Below are 19,641 nucleotides of genomic sequence, written 5' to 3' on the forward strand. Positions count from 1 at the left end.
CATCGATCTCCCGTAGGCACGCAGTATCAGCAATTAGCGACATGAGTTTCTAGAAGATTTCTTGCCACATTCCAGAGCTCATGCACACTCTATCAGCAGATAATGCACAGCCAAAAGTTGCACTCAGGAGAGCATTATTTACAAGTTTATTCAGCGTTGATCAGAACACAGAAAAACATGACTGCCTCCTTTAGTGTCTACGACACAGAGAGAGAAACGAAAGCAATAGCAAACATAAACATCCTGTGAACAGGACATGCGCAGACTCTGACTCACAAAGCCTGCTCCCTTTTAAGGTGGAACGGAAATATCCTAACAGAAACTAGATTGAATCTGTGGACTTTTACTTTCCAGGTGCTGCCTAATGTTGACATTGACAGTATTTCAAGCGACAGCCCCAGTGTCAACCAGATTTCCTTTCCAAAGGAGGTGATACAGGTATTTGAATTCACCCTTGCTAGTTTCTGATACATAAATATATCAGTTTATTATCACAGGAAAAAGGTCTGGAATGGCTGTTGTTGAGAACATTTAGCATCGAATGGCCGCTTCACATGTGGCAAATTTCTTGCGAAGCAAGCACTGCCCCAAGACAGTTCCTCACACGGCTGCTTTGCTTGGAAGCTGAGAAACCAGGAATAAGGATAGCACAGTAAATGTTGTAACTGCCTAAACTTGAAGAACTTGGTTTATATTTTGTGGGCACCTTTGCAGGGCACTTTGTCATTTGGTTCTTTTTTGTATGCCGACACTTGTCTCACTGCCAGTCCCTCAGAACACACTTTGATAAAGGCTTGATTGGAAGTCTCTAAAGTCAATATTAAGTCCCATTGGCTGTTGGGATGGGAGAACTCTATAGAGGAAGGGCAGGATGCAAACTTGATTGCCTTGTCTTGTTCCCAACATTCCATCCTCCATGACCAAGAAAGGCTTGATTCTTAGTGGTTGGGGTCTCCAGTGCTGGGGAAAACAGGCTTGTCTCCCACCCCGGTGGTGACTCCAAATGCACCTCTCCTCTTGCACCCATTCATATTTATATTGGTGGTTGGGTGGATGGTGACTGGTCCCAAGGTATAAGCCTCCCCACTCTACTTTCCTGCTTTCTTTCAGTGTCGCAAGAAGGTTGTTGTGGCTTTTTGCATTCTTTTCCTCTACTAAATCTCAAGGTTCACTTAATCTGTATTTTTTTAGGCTACTGCAGAAAGCAGTCTGTCCCAGGACGAAGAACTGAAACTTCCTGGTGCTGACTTCATCGATGTTACTGGTGTCAGTCAGGTGGGTTTTCCAATAGCTTCTCACTTTGCAGGGGATAAAATGTGATATTTATTTTTTAAGGGTCACCATTGCTACCCGCAGGACATTCTTCTTAGTAAGCTGATTTGATGAATGTTTAATTCACTAACGTGAAAATTACTTCTAAAGAAACAATCAGCCCTCATTTATAGCAGCCAGTAGCAATGCACCTATTGATATCTTCACTGCTTCTTTGGAGTTTCACTTCAAATCTTCTTTGTATAGCTTCCCTCTTATTGTAAAAGCCTGCCGCTCCGTGTAAACTGCTGCTAAGGCTGAGGCGGGAACAAGGAAATTAGAGGCCAAGGAGACTTTGACAAAAGGTATTGTGCAACCAAATCCACAGGATCTGCACAGCAAGACCTGCTTGTACCAGGCAGCTTGCAACCACCTTACTTAATTTTGCACCACATGGAGCTTAAAAGCATCACAAAAAAACCACAGAGTAGTTGGAAATTCAGCAATTTGTGCATCTGGAGATCTTTCTGAGGGGCTGGAATGGAAGAGGAAGCCCCCAAGCATGGCATAGGCTCCTCTACTTTCTGTTTGCTATCAAGGGTGAAAAGAGAGAGTAAAGAAGGCGACCAATGCTGAGCACAATCAAGTCCCTGGTTTTTCCTTCTCTCTTGGCTGCTTTTTCACAGCCCCTTGTTGTTGTTGTTTAGTCGTGTCCGACTCTTCGTGACCCCCTGGATCAGAGCACACCAGGCACTTCTGTCTTCCACTGCCTCCCGCAGTTTGGTCAAACTCATGTTCGTAGCTTTGAGAACACTGTCCAACCATCTCGTCCTCTGTCATCCCCTTCTCCTTGTGCCCTCCATCTTTCCCAACATCAGGGTCTTTTCCAGGGAGTTTTTTCTTCTCATGAGGTGGCCAAAGTATCAGAGCCTCAGCTTCAGGATCTGTCCTTCCAGCGAGCACTCGGGGCTGATTTCCTTCAGAATGGATGCGTTTGATCTTCTTGCAGTCCATGGGACTCTCAAGAGTCTCCTCCAGCACCATAATTCAAAAGTATGCATTCTTCGGCGATCAGCCTTCTTTATGGTCCAGCTCTCACTTCGATCCATCACTACTGGGAAAACCATAGCTTTAACTATACAGACCTTTGTCGACAACGGCGTGTAAGCATCACTAATCACAATCCAGTGAATGTCCTAACTTCTGTGTAGCACTGAATTTCCATGTTCCTTTCCCCAAAATATGTTCCCTGAGTTAAGATTAATGAAACTGTTTCTGTAATCCTGGTATTCATAAATGCAAAAGGCTATCTTAATTGTATTTCATGGATTCATAGAGTTGGAAGGGACCCCAAGGGTCATCTGGTCCAACCCCCTGCAATGCAGGAATCTCAGCTAAAGCATCCATGACAGATGCTGTCTATCCAACCTCATTGTGTATCATCCAATTGGCCATCCAATTTCACTTTGTATCATCATTGTCATGACAACAGTTTCAGCAATGCAAAATTGGAGATTAGCTTTGTATAACTGCAGTGTTGAATTCATGCAGTTTGCTTTTTTTCATTTATTTTCTTAATTGGGAAGGAGTTGTAATATTTCCTACTCATTTACCTAAGCTGTAGCTGTGTCAGAAGCCAGAATGCTTCTCCTTTGAGATGCTTCCTTTCTTTTTTAATAAGTAAAGTGAAACCTCCTGGTCATTTATTTCCAGCTTGTGCTTATGAAGCAGCAATAAAAGACACCAGGATCATCCTTTTTTTCTTTTTAGATGTGAGCAAGAGGCAGGGTTTTTTTCCTGCCCCTTGTCCTTTTTCCCATTTTCTCAGGCGTTGCTTTCATCCTGCATCCTTGGCAGTCTTGGCCTAGTGTTTGACCACAAAAACATTCCAACTCTAGCACATGTTTGGCTTGGGTTTGCCTAAACGATGAGCCTGAAGATGTGAAAGGATTAACTTTAATCTGAAAGCATATAAATACTTGAAGGGAGAAATACTTGAGACATCAGAAGAAAAGCCTCATAACAGCTTTGTTGAGAGCACATGCACACAAAGGAAATGCCCACAAAGTGTTTGGCAGAATACTCACTTTTTCTTTATGAAAAATATATAAACTAAGGGTAGTAGTCTTCTGTGTTATATATTTCAATTCTTCAGTGACTGTTTCATTGAAATAGAAACACAAACAAAACCTGTGGGGAGAAATGCTGTCCAGTAATTAGATATTGAGTAGAATTTGCTGGGTAGAATACACACACACACACACACTTTTTGAACTCTAACATTCACATGCAACATAAATTTTAATGTGCAGAATACAATTTGTTGCAGAAATCCAGTTGAATTGTAAAGTGTGCACCAACACAGCATATGAATAGATGCTTGCTCTAGAAGCAACGCTTGAGATGGCAGAACTTGGTCAAGGCCAGTGGGAGACCGGCATTTGAGTTCTGCTTCTGACATGGAGTAATTTATGACCTGGAGCAAGTTGCCCGCCATCTCAATTTTTCATCTGCAAAATGGGAATGCTAGTAAACCCTACCTTTCAGGGCTTGTGAATGCAGAGGTAGTATAAAAACATTACCTGCTGTGAGCTTGAGGGATAGGGCAGCCTCTGCATCAAGGTAAAGGACGAAAAAAAGAATAAAAGTAAATGAAGCATAGTTAGAACAGAAAATTTGGATAGAAATATTTGTCAGTGATCCAGAGAACCACATGCCTAGGAGGACTTGGTTCCTTGATTTTGCTTGTGGTGGTGGTTGGTTTTGGTGAACAGGAGTATTAAAAGCCAGGTGGCAACCACTTTTTTTGAAATGAGTATTTTCAAAAAGAGTTTCTAAGGTGCTTTTCGCTTTCAAGGGGCTTCTGGTCAAAGGTTGAAGTCAAAAATTCTTCTGGCCATGCCTAAAGAACCTTTATGGATCTTGGACTATAAATAAGTAAATGGATAGTCTACTTTTGTAATACCCTCTTGAATCAGGTTCATGCTGTTCCAAGTTGTTTTTGCTATATCTGTTTTCAAAGTATGGTCTTCCCTGCTCATAAGGGACCCGTGTCAACGTAGCTGATGGGATTGGCAGAGCACTTAGCTACCATAATAATAATAATAATAATAATAATAATAATAATAATAATAATAATTTATTATTTATACCCCGCCCATCTGGCTGGGTTTCCCCAGCCACTCTGGGCGGCTTCCAAAAGAATATTAAAATACTATGTTACATCAAACATTAAAAGCTTCCCTAAACAGGGCTGCCTTCAGATGTCTTCTAAAAGTCTGGTAGTTGTTGTTCTCTTTGACATCTGGTGGGAGGGCGTTCCACAGGGAGGGCGCCACTACCGAGAAGGCCCTCTGCCTGGTTCCCTGTAACTTGGCTTCTCGCAGTGAGGGAACCGCCAGAAGGCCCTCGGAGCTGGACCTCAGTGTCCGGGTAGAACGATGGAGGTGGAGACGCTCCTTCAGGTATACTGGACCGAGGCCGTTTAGGGCTTTAAAGGTCAGCACCAACACTTTGAATTGTGCTCGGAAACGTACACAAAGACCTGATAGCTGATGGGAATAGGAAATTGGATTAAGAAATGTGATGGAGCTTACAGGGAGGGGAATCTGGTTCTAAAAATTTGCCATCAGTGCTACTTAGAGAGTCCCCAGACCCACTCTACAATGTTGTGGTTGTGCCTTGCTATGCAGAATAAGTCCGTATGCCATTTTTTGAAATTTGCACAACTTCTTGTGAAGCACAGCATTGTTGCCAACATTTCTGAATGTCGAGCGTGCTGGACCCTGAACTCAATGAAATTTATGGCTAATGGAGTTGTACTGAAATACCGCTTGGTTGCGCAGTGTTAAATTAGCCTTTGTTGTCATTAGGACGAAGGAGACGATGGTGTCCCGGAATTCTCCGAGCCGGTCCTACATTTCGACAGACAAGGAGAAACCGCTTCTCCAAAATACAGTGGCCCTCCTTTTCCACCTGCTGCTCCTCAGCCCACAGCAGACATTCTGGATGAGATCATAGAAAAACGGGAGACCCTGGAAAACAAGCTGGTTGGCTGGTGAGTTCCCAGAGCAGGCGCTGTGCAATGGTGATGCGCTGATGGAATGTCATTAGCTCTATAGGACCATCCGTGTATGTGGCGTTTTACAGAGCAACCTGTGCAAAACAGATCCTTGCTCTTAGAAATTCATGGTCTTGCATTTGGGCTGTGAAGGCCGTGATGGAGGGAGGGAGGAATGGGTAAACCCCGTTACACGCACTTGGCCCTGGTTTTTGTTAGCCACACAACGGAAGGGATTAAGCTGGTGTCCCCCACATGCATTCAGATATTGTTGACCTGCAACTCCCATCGGCTGCAGCAGGGCCAGCCCTTCCATTAGGCAGAGGGAGGTGGCTGCCTCATTTGGATGCTGGGAGCCTGCAGGCCAAGGCTTCAAACTCTGCTCTTCTGTATTTGGCATAAACCGCATAAAGGCAGGTGCATTAAATATAGAAATCATTATTCCACCAGGGTGGAGCAGGAAGTAATGGCACGAATCATCAGTGGGATGTTTCCACCCCAGAAAGAAGCAGTGCCCAACATAAGCTCATCAGAGAGCGAGGAGAACCAAGATATATCCTCAGACATCGGTAAGCAAAAGCTGCAATATTTTTCTCTCTTTGTCACTTCCCCAACCCCCGATGGAGGGAAGTATTTACAGAAAGTGGACTGATCCAAGGAAAATGAATGTTCTTAATAGCCTGATTTGAGATTAGAGCCTTGCTTTCGTTTAGCTCAACCGAGAAAGGTGTTTAAAGACACTTGCTCAAGCCAGGTCAAAAAAAAAAATAACCCACACAGTTCTCAACCTTAACACTCCCTCCCCTTTTTAGGTTTCAAGTAATTTCCCTGCCCTACCCCTCAGATAAACTCAACGCAGCAAAGCATTTTTATTATGTATAGTAATGTAAGAATGCCTGCGGGAATTGTAGGGTCCACTAAACGTGTTCTCTGTGCCTGGAGTTCTCCTTCAAGAACACAGCAGCACGGTGTTGGTTCATATTGCTCCAGCACTAAGAGAACTCCGCTGGCTGACATATAGTTAGTTTCCTGGTCGGATTCAGAATGCTTCTGGTGGCCTCCAAAGGCCATCTTTGGCCTAGGTAGACCAGCATATCTTTGGGACTTCCATGTGTTGTTGAGATAGTCAGAAGCTAGATTGGCACTGACGTTATCACCCAACAACTGCTATTCTAAAGGATACTGCTCCTGAACCTGGAGTCTCCATTTAGCTAAACTGGGTGAGAGCCATTGTTAGAGAGACGGCTTCTTCCTGAGGTTGTCTGAGCCCCCTCCTAAAGCCACCTTTAAGTTCAAAGTATCTGGAGTGCACCAGGTTGTGGGTAGGCTGACTTAAGCCACCAGGCACCAGCACATCTCTTGGTAGTGTACTTCATGAGTGAGTTAGGCATTCTGTAAAGAAGTACTTCCTGATTTTAGAAAAGAATGCACTGCCAATCAGTTTCAGTGGGTGACCACCACGTTCAAATATTATAGAAGAGGAAGAATAACTTCCTTCTCTTCTATCCATATCATACATGATTTTGCCTTATGTTGAAGTAGCATACTTTTTAAAGAAAAGGAAGTTTTTCTGCATGCCAGAAATCTGAAAATCAAGGGCTGCTTTTGCCACACAGGCACGTCACCTTGGATCCAGATATCACTCTAGCACAAACAGGAAAATCCGCTTAAAGTTTATGCAGAGGGTCTTGATTTCTCTCTGCTCCTCCCCCTGACCCTCTGGATCTATTTTTCAAGGGGGGTGGAGGGTAAGAGAGGCTGGGGGAGCTCTTGCTGCCCAAGGACAACAGGACTCTTGATTCTTAATATACAAGCCTTTAGCATTATTTTTAATTTACGATGGGGTGGAAGGTTCACAGGCTATGAAGGACTTTCTCACAAATTCATTGACAGCTGCACAAATTATTATCGCTAGGAAGTGGAAGGGGCAAGTAGAATATAAAATGGAAGAATGGTATAAAGAGGCATGGGATATAGCTATTAATGATAAATTAACATGTGCCTTTAAGGTAAGATGGGGAATATGCAGGAGAAACGATCTTGAGGAGGTATGGAAGGTGTTTGTAGAATTTGTACTGTTAAAATAGAAAGGGGTCAAACCATCGCAAGATGTGTTGAAATTTTGGGAGGCTGGATAGTTACAGTGGGAATGGTCTTGGTGGTTGGGTGCCCATTTGTATTCTTACTAATTTATGATTATTACTTTGTCAAAAAAAATAGTATACAAGCCTTAATATTTGGTTCTTGCCTGTGTTCTGGTTTATCTTTAGTTGAAGCAGCAGGTACCGGGGGGTTTCAGCTGTTTGTCGATGCCGGTCTCCCAGTGGATTCAGACATTATTAGACATTTTGTGAATGAAGCTCTTGCTGAGACAGTTGCCGTCATGCTGGGTGACAGCGAAAGCCAGCAGGCAGCCTCTGCTGTTGTTGTTCCTCAAACCACAACACCCTTGCCAGAAAAGGTGACTTGTTTCTTTTTGTTTGTGATCTGTGATTAAGAATTGGGAATTTATTTATTTATTTTGTAGTAATTGGATAATATTCAACTAAGTTTTATTCAGAGTGGACCGAATGAAATTAATGGACCCAAGTCAAGTTCATTCATTTCAGTGGGTCTACTCTTGAGTAAAACTTAGCTGAATACCACCCTTGGCATTTTGCTTCTTGCAGCATGTAAGCAACAATGACAAAAAGTTTGAAATAAGAGGCTTTCTGGTCTTCCTGCCCCTGTTTGGCAAAGATGGTGTGCAACTTCTGAATCTGTTGCCAGCACTGAAACGAGCCTGGAAGTTACATCTCCTGACCTGGACTTCAATTCTCTTTTGGCTAGGAACTAAATGAGCCAGAAATATACTCTCCACATTCCCAGAGTCACTCTTTTCATTACTGGTGTGTGCTCCAGGGCCAGGGTGCACACTCCCTATATCAGACAGTGACTTTAGCAACAAGTTTGGTCATTTGTTTGACCAGAAGAAATTGTTGTCTGGGCAAGTGGACTTGCTGCAAGGTGGGTCTATAGGCAACTGGTTAACAGCTAAATTGCTAAATATAGGGCCCTCGGTCCACTGTTGTTTAAAAACCCAGAATTTCAGACTTCTTGCAGTTTGTCCTGAAACTGCTCCTTCTCCTGAAAAAAATAAATAGCATTCACCCAAAATCAGCCCAGACTGAAAATACTTGGCATTGCTTGAGGCTAACCCATACACATTCTGCATGTAGCTGCTGCAAATTGTAAATGTAGCCCAATACCATTTATGCTCCATTTATGTTTTGATTCTAAAGGGTAAGCTTTTATTAACCATAAGAATAAGCACGTGTCCTTTATTTATTGCTTGTGGGTTTTCTTGAGATTCAGAAACATTTGCAAGCTAGACTAAGTCCAATCAATATTCCATCTCACTTCCCCTTGAACTGTGCACTGTCGCAGAAATCCTACGTCCTGTAAGCTTTGAATTCCTGGCTCTTTCTCTTCCACTCAGATTTGATTATTTAAAATAAAGTGGAGGGAATATTTTGTAACAGCTTTACTACTTTCTTTCAATTGCCTTTGTGTGTGTTTTTTCCAGGAAACAATACTGTCTACTCCACTCGCCACACCGGAAGCCACACCTCCTCCATCCCCTCCTCCTCCAAAAGAACCGTCTCCAGTAAAAACCCCAGAGTCCTCTCTGTCTGTATCTGAAATTGATGGAAATACTGATCTGAGGCAGCTAACAGCAGCAGGTATCAAAACAGGTTATCAGATTAGAAAAGTTGCTAAATTAATTACACTCATCAGCTTTGTTTTCAAGCATGGTGTATTTTAATTGTCCAGAAAGAGCTTTCTTGATTGATTGGCATATTGGGAGTTGTGTTGTCATCACCCCACCCTCCAAAACAACAACACAAGCCTCTTCTGCTATGAACTATCAAAATTATTCTAGTAATTCTTCTGTGTATCTAGGTTTGGGGAAGGGATCAATCATAGAATTGTAGAATCATTGAATCTTAGAGTCGGGAAATGTTCAGCCCACATTTTACCAGCTTGCTCTCGAGCATATCATGGGGGACATTGTCAAAAGCCTTACTGAAATCGAGATACATCATGTCCACAGCATTTCCCTGATCCCCCAAGTTTGTAATTCCATCAAAAACAGAAATCAGATTTGGCATACTTTGGAACCATACTCGGGGAACTTTCAGAACTTCAAAGCAATCGGGAATAGAAACAGAAAGAAATTAGTTTGTTCTTGACCAGTCTGGACTGTCGAGTGTATATTTGCTCCATGCAGCAAGCGAAATGTTTGCAGGCAAGAATCATACATTCCTTTGCTGTAGCAACATAGCTTGGCTTGGCATTTCTTTATCCCTTCTTTTTGTAGGATCCAAGACTGGAGCAGCCATCAGCCCAGTGGCTACCCCTGTGGTCACCCCTGTGGCTTCACCGCCCAGAGTAGCCACGCCTAGCCCTCCTGTATCCGAGCATGTCCCAGGCAGAGGAGTGGTGGAAAGGCAGACTCCTCCGAACCCCTGGGGAGATGCAGAGCTTCCTCTGGAAGAAGAGAAGCCCAGCCTGCAGAGTGAAGAAGAAGGGAGCTATCGCCCCGCAGCTCTGTGAGTCGTAACACTTGACAAAAAATCACCTCCTAATCTTCCTCTTGCAAACTTCTTAGCTGCAACAATAAAGAGAAGTACTGATTTATTACTAATATTTATATTCAACTTAATATGCAAAATCCTGTAGTGGTTTACATAAAACGCAATAAGATTGCTGAAAAAGAAAAATCTATAACTACAACATTTTAACACTGCTGGAGCCATCACTGCCAACTTTCAGACACTCTTGTTTCCCCTGGCTTTGGGTTGATTAACAACATAAGAAAGCTTGCCGGATCAGACCAATGGCCCATCTCGTCCAGCATCCTGTTCTCACAATGGCCAGCCAGATCCCAGCTGGGAACTCGCAAACAGGACCTGATCTGCTAGTGATACCCAGCAACTGGCATTCAGAGGCCTTTTTGTGGTGCACACCTGGGCAGTTTAGGTTCCATCCTTTTTACCACTGCATTTGCTTATAAATGTTTGTCAGCCTTATGCGTTTTATGGCTCTAGAAGTCCTATTTTGAGTCGCCTTTTTGTGGAAAGTTGATGAACAAATGTTACTATTATTAATATTAAATTCTTATATAAAAATGAAACGTATCAGTAAAAAAGAGAGTCTATCAAGAAACATTCAGTGAAATATTGGAACGTAATTATAATAATAATAATATAATAATAATTTATTATTTATACCCCGCCCATCTGGCTGAGTTTCCCCAGCCACTCTGGGCGGCTCCCAATTGAATATTAAAAACACAATACAGCATTAAACATTAAAAACTTCCCTAAACAGGGCTGCCTTCAGATGTCTTTTAAAGAGAAGATAGCTGCTTATTTCCTTCACATCTCTTGGGAGGGCGTTCCACGGGGAGGGCGCCACTACCGAGAAGGCCCTCTGTCTGGTTCCCTGTAATCTCACTTCTCGCAATGAGGGAACCGCCAAAAGGCCCTCGGAGGTGGACCTCAGTGTCCAGGCTAAATGATGGGGGTGGAGACGCTCCTTCAAATATACTGGGCCGAGGCCGTTTAGGGCTTTAAAGGTCAGCACCAACAATTTGAATTGTACTCGGAAACATGCTGGGAGCCAATGCAGATCTCTCAGGACTGGTTTTATGTGGTCTCGGCGGCCACTCCCAGTCACCAGTCTAGCTGCCGCATTCTGGATTAATTGCAGTTTCCGGGTCACTTTAACAGTTATTCACCCATAAAGCAGTGCACTGTGAGGCTAGCTAGCTAGGTTTTTTTGCCAAGGAAGGAGTTGTCCTCTTGGCACTATTACCTGAAGTGGGTGTGATGAGTAGTTGTTATTTAGAGGGTACAGGTACGGTTGGCAAGGAAGCAGAAGGGAGAGAGCTGAGATGAGTTGCCCCAATCCAGCCAGAGTGTCTGTGGGTTGTGCATCATTTTATAGCAAACCGTTTTTCAGTTTTGTTGATTATGTTGGGATGCATCCAAGGAAACGGGGGCAATTTGCAGGCCCCCAGCTGGCTCCGGCCCCTGACCAGTAGCCGGGCAATCTCTGGTCCTTGGAACAGCATCAAACAGTGACCCGCAGCTTCAGAACTCTTCAGAAGCTGGAGCACGCTCTAATCAGCAGAGTAATTAACTCTTCGCGACGGAAGGGCGGACAGAGGCATATGTAAAGCATATTTACAAGCAGTTTATTCAGCATAGATCAATACAAAGAAAACATGTCAGCTTTCCTTCATGTCTAAGAGCAAGAAGCATAAGGCAAAAGCTATACACAAGCTGTGCTGGAATGTAAACAGACGTGTGACATACAACAGCTCCACATACCTGTTTAGGTGGAACGGAACATCAATATCCTAACAGATTATGCTCTAACGTCGCCCAAACAAGTGTGATCAGTAAAAAAACCCACCATTTTGTGGACAAGTAAAATTAAAGACAGAAAATACATTTTTGACAAACTGGTGAAGGTTTAAGCAATGTTAGTAATGTGTGGCATCAGTTTTTGATGGTGCTCTTTTTTATTATTATTATTATTATTATTATTATTTGTCATTTTTAGCATAATGTCTGTGGCCAAACACGAAGAGCCGGACACTTTGGTCTTGCCAGCTCCTGAGCCAACTGAGCCCCACGAACTGCCCCTGCAGGAGCCCAGGGCTCCATCCCCTTCTGTGCACACCCCCAGTTCTGGCCTTTCCACAGAGGAGAGCAGTCTGACCGCCACGGAAACTGAGACCACGGGGAGGCCAATCTCAGAAGGAGAAATTCTGTACAGTTACGGACAGCTGCTGGCTGCAAAAGGTGAGGCTATTTCCAGCTCTTTGTCTTTCTTTAGCATTTTCTTTTTGATTTTCTAATTTTTCCAAGACCGAACACATCCCCTCTTAATAGTGTGAGAGCTCCGAGGGTTACCTTGCAAGATTTATGGAACATGTGGAAGGGCCCATAGCTCAGTGCCAGGGATTCTGATTTGCATGCAGAAATGTCCCAAGTTCCATCCTCTGCCAGTGAGTTCAAACAACGCTGAGTTAGGTGCATCATTGGTCTGATTTGGGAGCCAGCAGTTTCCTTTGTTCCTATAATCAGCAACTCGTGTTTTTTTCTGGGGGTCACATCAAGCGGTGGTGGAGGTGTTAGAATTCTGGACTTAGTCACTACATACTACAAGGGAGGGGACGCAGGTGGCACTGTGGGTTAAACCACAGAACCTAGGACTTGCCGATCAGAAGGTGGGCAGTTCGAATCCCCATGCACGAGGTGAGCTCCTGTCGCTCGGTCCCAGCTCCTGCCAACCTAACAGTTTGAAAGTACGTCAAAGTGCAAGTAGATAAATAGGTACCACTCCGGCGGGAAGGTAAACGGTGTTTCCGTGCGCTGCTCTGGTTTGCCAGAAGCAGCTTAGTCATGCTGGCCACATGACCCGGAAGCTGTACGCCGGCTCCCTCGGCCAATAAAGTGAGATGAGCGCCACAACCCCAGAGTCGGCCACGACTGGACCTAATGGTCAGGGGTCCCTTTACCTTACTACAAGGGAGAGGAAGCCTATCTTTTTTAAACGTTCCCCTGCTTTAAATTAATTAAACTTTTGCAGCTTGGCAAAACAAAGCATTATCTTTTTGCAATGGGGATGCATTATTTCTTCCCTTACACCACAACACTGACTATTTCAGAGCTGGAGCAAAACAGTTTGCCTTGTTTGCCATCAGTGACACTCTCATGCCACTAGGCCTGGGCAATATATCAATTTATAGCCCAGGACCGGTATGAGGAGCTGACCGCGATGTTGGCTTCACTCAGTGCTATATCGCTGGTGAAACCGTCAGTGCTCCTGGGTCCCTCTCCTAGCAGCGTCTGCTGGAGGGAGTCAAGAGCAGTAGCGGTTCCACTCAGCGATATATCGCTAGTGTAGAATCACCATCCCACTCTGCCCTCATATGACGCAGAGATAGAAAGCTGATAGCAGCTTGTTCCTCCTCCTTTAAACTGCTCGACTGAGGGGGGTGTAGCTTCTCTTGCCTCAGTCAAGCAGTTAGAGGAGCCCCCAGCCCATAGGCGGCAGTGTGGGGGCTCCGTGAAACTGCCCAGGTGAGGGGAGCGTGATTGCCGTTCCCCATAGTGATCAGGTAAAGGAACCCTGGTGCTCTGCCCGCTCGTACGCGAGTGGCAAGAGCACTGGGGCTGTCTCAGCTGGGAGGAATATATGAAAAAATTGTCCAGCAGCACCTTGGAGACCAACTAAGTTTGTTCTTGGTGTAAGCTTTCATTCCCTCCCCCCAGCTGAGCGGCACAAACAAGCTGCATTGTCCGAGCCCGCGAGCCTGGGTGAAGCTGTCTCACCTCTCAAGGTGAGAGCTGGGGCAGTTTCACCCGGTGTCTTGCAGGCAGAGACCAATGCATCTTGTTTTTTCAAAATCGCAGTGTATCGCCAAACCGCGATGTTTGGCTGGCGATACACCACGATGTTGAAAAGCTGATATCGCCCAGCCCTACATGCCTCCAGATCTGATTGGCTGTGTAATGCTGTGGTGTCATTGCATTTATGGTGTGACCTCACCCAAAGGAAAGCAGAGAAGTTGTGGGGTGGAAGAACTGCACAGTGGCCTGAAAATAAATGCAGGAGGGGGAAAGGTAGGGAGAACCTCCCCCACTACCACCTGAAAGCTTGGAACCCTCTGTGCCAAAACTTGTTTCAGTCCTTGTTTTTAACCTCCTACAGTGGTACCTCAGGTTAAGTACTTAATTTGTTCCGGAGGTCCGTTCTTAACCTGAAATTGTTCTTAACTTGAAGCACCACTTTAGCTAATGGGGCCTCCTGCTGCTGCCGTGCCACCAAAGCACGATTTTTGTTCTCATCTTGAAGCAAAGTTCTTAACCCGAGGTACTATTTCTGGGTTAGCGGAGTCTGTAACCTGAAGCGTATGTAACCTGAAGCGTCTGTAACCCGAGGTACCACTGTATTTCGTTATTTTGCAAGTGGAATGGATTTGTGTCTTCGCCTACCGTGCGTAAGTGCATGCTTATTATGTTTTTCCTTCCAGCCTTTGCAGAAGGAGGATTGTCTCTTCCAAATCTAAGTGACAGTATGACCAGCACTCTTCATGATGCCCATGAGATGGTAATGAAATCATTTAACTAGACACTGCCAAAATTGATGGGGTCTTCAGGGTGGCGGCAGCAGAAAACTGGGTTTCCCCCCAGGTAGCCATCTCTAAATGGTCCAGATAGACAAATGGGCCGGTTTGGTCAGAGGCAGTGGCTGAGTTTTGCACATACCCGTATTTTTTGCTCTATAAGACGCACCAGACACAAGACGCACCTAGTTTTTGGAGGAGGAAAACGAGAAAAAAAATATTCTGAATCTCAGAAGCCAGAACAGCAAGAGGGATCGCTGCGCAATGAAAGCAGCAATCCCTCTTGCTGTTCTGGCTTCTGGGATAGCTGCGCAGCCTGCATTCGCTCCATAAGACGCACAAACATTTCCCCTTACTTTTTAGGAGGGAAAAAGTGAGTCTTATAGAGCAAAAAATACGGTATATCTAAGCCAAACCAAAGCTAGGAGTGAATGGATGAGTGAGATTATATAATAATAATAAAAGCTATTACAAAACAGTGAAAAAATAATTGTTTGTTTGTACTCCGCCCATCATACTGGGTTGCCCCAGCCACTCTGGGCACCTTCCAGCATATATAAAAACATAGTAAAACATTAAACCTTAAAAAGCTTCCCTATACAGGGCTGCGTTCAGATGTTTCCTAAATGTTATATAATTACTCATCTCCTTAACATATGATGGGAGGGCATTCCACAGGATGGCACCCCTACCGAGAAGGCCCTCTACCTGGTTCCTTGTAGCTTCACTTCTCACAGGGAGGGAACAGCCAGAAGGCCCCAGTGCTGGACCTCAGTGTCCAGGCTGAACGATGGGGGTGGAAACACTCCTTCAGGATATTTTGTACATCACCTTGGACCATATGTGGAACACTAATAATGATGATGATGGTGATGATAATTGCAGCAGCACAGAGTGTGTTGATGCCCCTATGCACTAAACTACTGTGTCATTGAAAGTGTCTCCCAAGGCTTCAGAAGAGTGACTGACCTCAGTAATGAATGCTTTTACAGTCAAGCCTTGGTTGTCAAACATAATCCATTCCAGAAGCCCATTTGGCTTCCAAAATGTTCAACAACCAAGGCACAGCTTCCGATTGGTTGCAAGAACTTCCTGCACTCAAACAGAAGTCGCATCAGACGTTCGGGTTCCCAAAAACATTAAAAAACCGCAGCTTTTACGTATGCGTTTTCGAGCCGTTTGGGAGCCGAGGTTTGACTGTGTTTTATGCATTTATTTATTTTTAAAGTATGCTGTTGTTCATCTTTCAGGATTTTGATCCTCCAAGCGAAGGACAAGTGTTACACAGACCTCACAGAGGATACCACAAGGACCCAGTGCTCTCCCTTTTCTCAAGACTAAACCAAGCACCACTTGCTTCCCAGGAAGAGATCTGTCGGAGTGAGGTATGTTCATTTCTCAAAATAGAACAGATCACACCTGTGATCCCATGCTCCACTCTGTGTGGGGTGTTTGTCAGAGTGGGTGGGGTGTGGGGAGAAAATCTGCCTCATAGTAGTCTGGATGATTGCTAGAAGGACGGAATATTGCCTCCTCCCTTCTCTCACCTCTGTTTCTCTCCCTTTTACTCCAGAACACAAGTGACAGTGCTGGGGAACTGAGCGAGGGGCAGCGGCCGAAGCTGACGGAAGCTGCAGAAACCATCCTGATGGGACGTGGCGTTTACATGGACCAGCCTAGCAGCCGGGTTTCTAAAAAGCCACCTCAGCGCGCAACATCTCCGGGACAATATGACAGGGTTGCAGGTGCAAATTTAATTTTTTTTTTCCTGGAGGTTTCCTAAATAGAGTACGGAATATGCTTGAAATTGTCCCCTGCTACTGGTTAGCAGTGTAATGCATATCTCCTCTCAGTCCCTTCTTTTCCTGGCTAAATGTGCCCAACTCCTTCAACCACTCCTCATAAGGCTTGGTTTCCAGACCCTTGATCATCTTGGTTTCCTTCCTCAATACATGTTCCAGCTTGTCAACATCTTTCTTAAATTGTTGTGCCCCAAACTGGACACAGTATTCCAAGTGTGGTCTTACTAAGGCAGAATAGAGTGGTGCTATTACTTCCCTTGAGCTGGACACTATACTTCTGTTGATGCAGCCTAGAATAGCGCTAGCATTTTTTGCTGCTGCATCACACTGTGGACTCATGTTAAGCTTGTGGTCCACCAAGACCCCTAGATCCTTTTCGCAAGTACTGCTAGTAAACCAGGTCTCCCCCATCTTATACAGTGGTACCTCGGGTTACATAGGCTTCAGGTTACAGACTCCGCTAACCCAGAAATAGTGCTTCAGGTTAAGAACTTTGCTTCAGGATGAGAACAGAAATTGTGCTCCGGCGGTGCGGCGGCGGCAGGAGGCCCCATTAGCTAAAGTGGTGCTTCAGGTTAAGAACAGTTTCAGGTTAAGAACGGACCTCTGGAACGAATTAAGTACTTAACCTGAGGTACCACTGTATTTATGCATCTGATTCTTCTTAAGTGCAGAACCTTACATTTGTCCCTATTGAAATGCATTTTGTTAGTTTGTGCCCAGTTCTTCAATCTATTGTTTTGAATCCCAATTCTTTCTTCTGTGGCATTAGCTACCCCTCCGAGTTTGGTATCATCTGCAAATTTGATGAGCATCCCCTTAATTTCTTTGTCTGTATCATTTATAAAGACGTTAAACAACAATGGGCCCAGGACAGAACCCTGTGGGACCCCACTTTTCACGTTTTTCCAGGATAGCTGATTGTCTGGCTATATATAAAGCACCTTCCTGTGCTGATCTCTTTGTTAACCACTTCCAGAAAACAACCTGGTAGGAAAACCTCTAACTTCTCCATGAGTAGCACTTTTATTTTGCAAAAGCAGGAAAAAACACAGCTCAGTTAGAATAGCGCATTCAACACACAAGAGTCTTTTCCAGGAAAAACTAAAATTCTTGGTAATTATTTTTTGAATGGCTGCCATTTTTGAGGCTAATTCCTTTTTTAAAAATTATACGTATAAGGTGCAGCATGAGACTATGCATCAATCCATCAACAGTTACGATTAAGTGCTGTTTTTTATGTCAGTCTTGTTCCTGTGTTATAATTTAGAAGTTTAACAATCAAATAGCCCATTACATCACCTTCTTATAAAATATTACATATTTCCAGTCTGACCTTGTGTATGTATTGAAGAAATACATATTATGCTAATCTTTCTGCTTAAAAGTGGGGGTTCGGTTTGGATATTGGGGGGGGGGGGAATAATCACGTGACAACTGATACAGTACAGCATTCCAGGGCTCATGGCCTATAGCATGTCTTCAGTCTTGTAAGCTGCCTTTGCTTTGTATGTCATAAATTCTGTGAGTGGTTCCAAGAGTTTATGAGCTGGTCATGTCTGCTTGAGCTGCCAAGTGATAATTGTGGCGCTATCAACATTTCCAGTATAAATCAGTGTTTTTTGTAGCTAATGGCTTAGCTATAAAAAATTCAGCTCTGAGTTGAGGTGCAGTCGGCTCAGTGCTGTTGATGTTGCAACAGGTTATACTGTTCCTTTCAGAGAGTCTGCAAATGTGTTGTGGATCTTGCAGCAAATTACTCTGTTTTTAATTAGAGTGTGCTGGGTTATTTTGCTCGTTCACATAATAAAATGACTTTCTCTCTGTGCTGGAAACCTTTATAATGTACCTATCTGCTTGGAAGGCTCATAAATTCATGTGCTTGGATTCTTAGGAGCTCTGAGGTTGTGCATTAATGTCTGCTCTGCTTAAAAATAAATTATTCCACAAAGTCAGTCTGGGCCAGTGCTGATGCAACAGAGCTAGTCTCTTAACCATGTGATTGAATGCTTCATTTCCCTGTCTCCGACACAAATTCCCCCTAAGCTGTGATTCAGCAATATATCAGCACCAGCATCAACCAAAGTTTTGAGCTAGATGGATTCCTTACTTAACCAGGACTCTTAAGCTAACTGGATTAAAGCCACTAGTTCAAAATCTTTAGTCAAGCAGGGGACCTGGTAGGTACCAGCGTTAACCACAGTTATAGCAAACGTAACACTCCCATCTTCAGTTAAAAGATTGGCCTCATTTTGTCTGTGCCAACCCTCTTCAAAAACATTCACTGTGGTTTTCTTTTTTCCAATGTGCAAAAATTTCAAAAGAGTGATATTAAAGAGATTTATGGCTAAAACCTTTTTGTGATGCCAATGAGAACAAGCTGAGGATTTCTCAGTTTCAAAGCTTTCTCAGGCTCTTGGCAAAGTCCACACTGCAGTTGTTCCAGAAAAAAATCACCAGTACGCACGCAGAGAAGTACAAAGAGCCCCCGACTTTTTGACATGGGAGTTGTGCTCAGAGTATGATGAGTAGGCAAGATAATTGCTTTTTGTCTTTTGAGGGTAGCCTACAAATGAGTCTAAATAGCACCTTCGCAGCCAAGAGAATCCCAGGTGCTTGGGATGATGGCGGTCCCTCTCGCTTTGATTCATTAGGGTTGTTTTTGGAGTAATGTATTATTTTGTTTTTAATTTTAGTTTTGCTATGTGCTTTAAATCTGGTTTAAATCTCTCAGGAGAAGCTATTGGAGGCGCTGCTGCTACTTGTGGGCCAATGACCATGGCTGAGCTGGATCGACCAGTTTCTCCAACAGCGCAGGGAGATAGCAATTTGGCACCGCGCTTGGATGGCACATCCCAGGTAATGCATCTTTAGTAGACCAGGACAGTAAACCTGCAACTTGCACGCATCTAAATGGATAGCTTTCAGGTCATGTGGCCAGCATGACTAAGCCGCTTATGGCGAACCAGAGCAGCGCATGGAAACGCCATTTACCTTCCCGCCGGAGCGGTACCTAATTATCTACTTGCACTTTGATGTGCTTTCAAACTGCTAGGTTGGCAGGAGCAGGGACCGAGCAACGGGAGCTCACCCCGTCGCGGGGATTCGAACCACCAACCTTCTGATTGACAAATCCTAGTCTCTGTGGTTTAACCCACAGTGCCACCCGCGCCCCTCCCACTTTTCCTTAGGATGTCCCTATTTTCGTTGGAGGATATGCCGTTCTCCTGAGCCATCTGAAGGCAATCCTGTATAGGGAAGGGTTTTTTTAATGTTTAATGTGTAATTATGTTTTTATATTTGTTGAAAGCTGCCCAGAGTGGCTGGGGCAACCCAGTAAGATG

General features: G+C 44.2%; 1 protein-coding gene across 7 annotated transcripts in view; it reads left to right on the plus strand.

The window, feature by feature from the left end:
- The window catches only part of KIAA0586, a 65,938-nt gene that overhangs the window by 25,720 nt on the left and 20,577 nt on the right, over window positions 1-19,641 (plus strand). For all 7 annotated transcript variants that reach the window (XM_081005297.1, XM_081005300.1, XM_081005301.1 and 4 more), the window contains exons 20-31: window positions 355-438; window positions 1,192-1,275; window positions 5,124-5,308; window positions 5,762-5,880; window positions 7,582-7,772; window positions 8,877-9,033; window positions 9,672-9,903; window positions 11,924-12,165; window positions 14,403-14,479; window positions 15,746-15,880; window positions 16,069-16,240; window positions 19,032-19,156. In XM_081005297.1, the coding sequence (XP_080861423.1) occupies window positions 355-438; window positions 1,192-1,275; window positions 5,124-5,308; window positions 5,762-5,880; window positions 7,582-7,772; window positions 8,877-9,033; window positions 9,672-9,903; window positions 11,924-12,165; window positions 14,403-14,479; window positions 15,746-15,880; window positions 16,069-16,240; window positions 19,032-19,156 (1,803 nt within the window). The remainder of the gene's footprint in view (window positions 1-354; window positions 439-1,191; window positions 1,276-5,123; window positions 5,309-5,761; window positions 5,881-7,581; window positions 7,773-8,876; window positions 9,034-9,671; window positions 9,904-11,923; window positions 12,166-14,402; window positions 14,480-15,745; window positions 15,881-16,068; window positions 16,241-19,031; window positions 19,157-19,641) is intronic.

This window comes from Podarcis pityusensis, assembly GCF_964106645.2.
Source record: "Podarcis pityusensis genome assembly, chromosome: 1".
Taxonomy (NCBI): Eukaryota; Metazoa; Chordata; class Lepidosauria; order Squamata; family Lacertidae; genus Podarcis; species Podarcis pityusensis.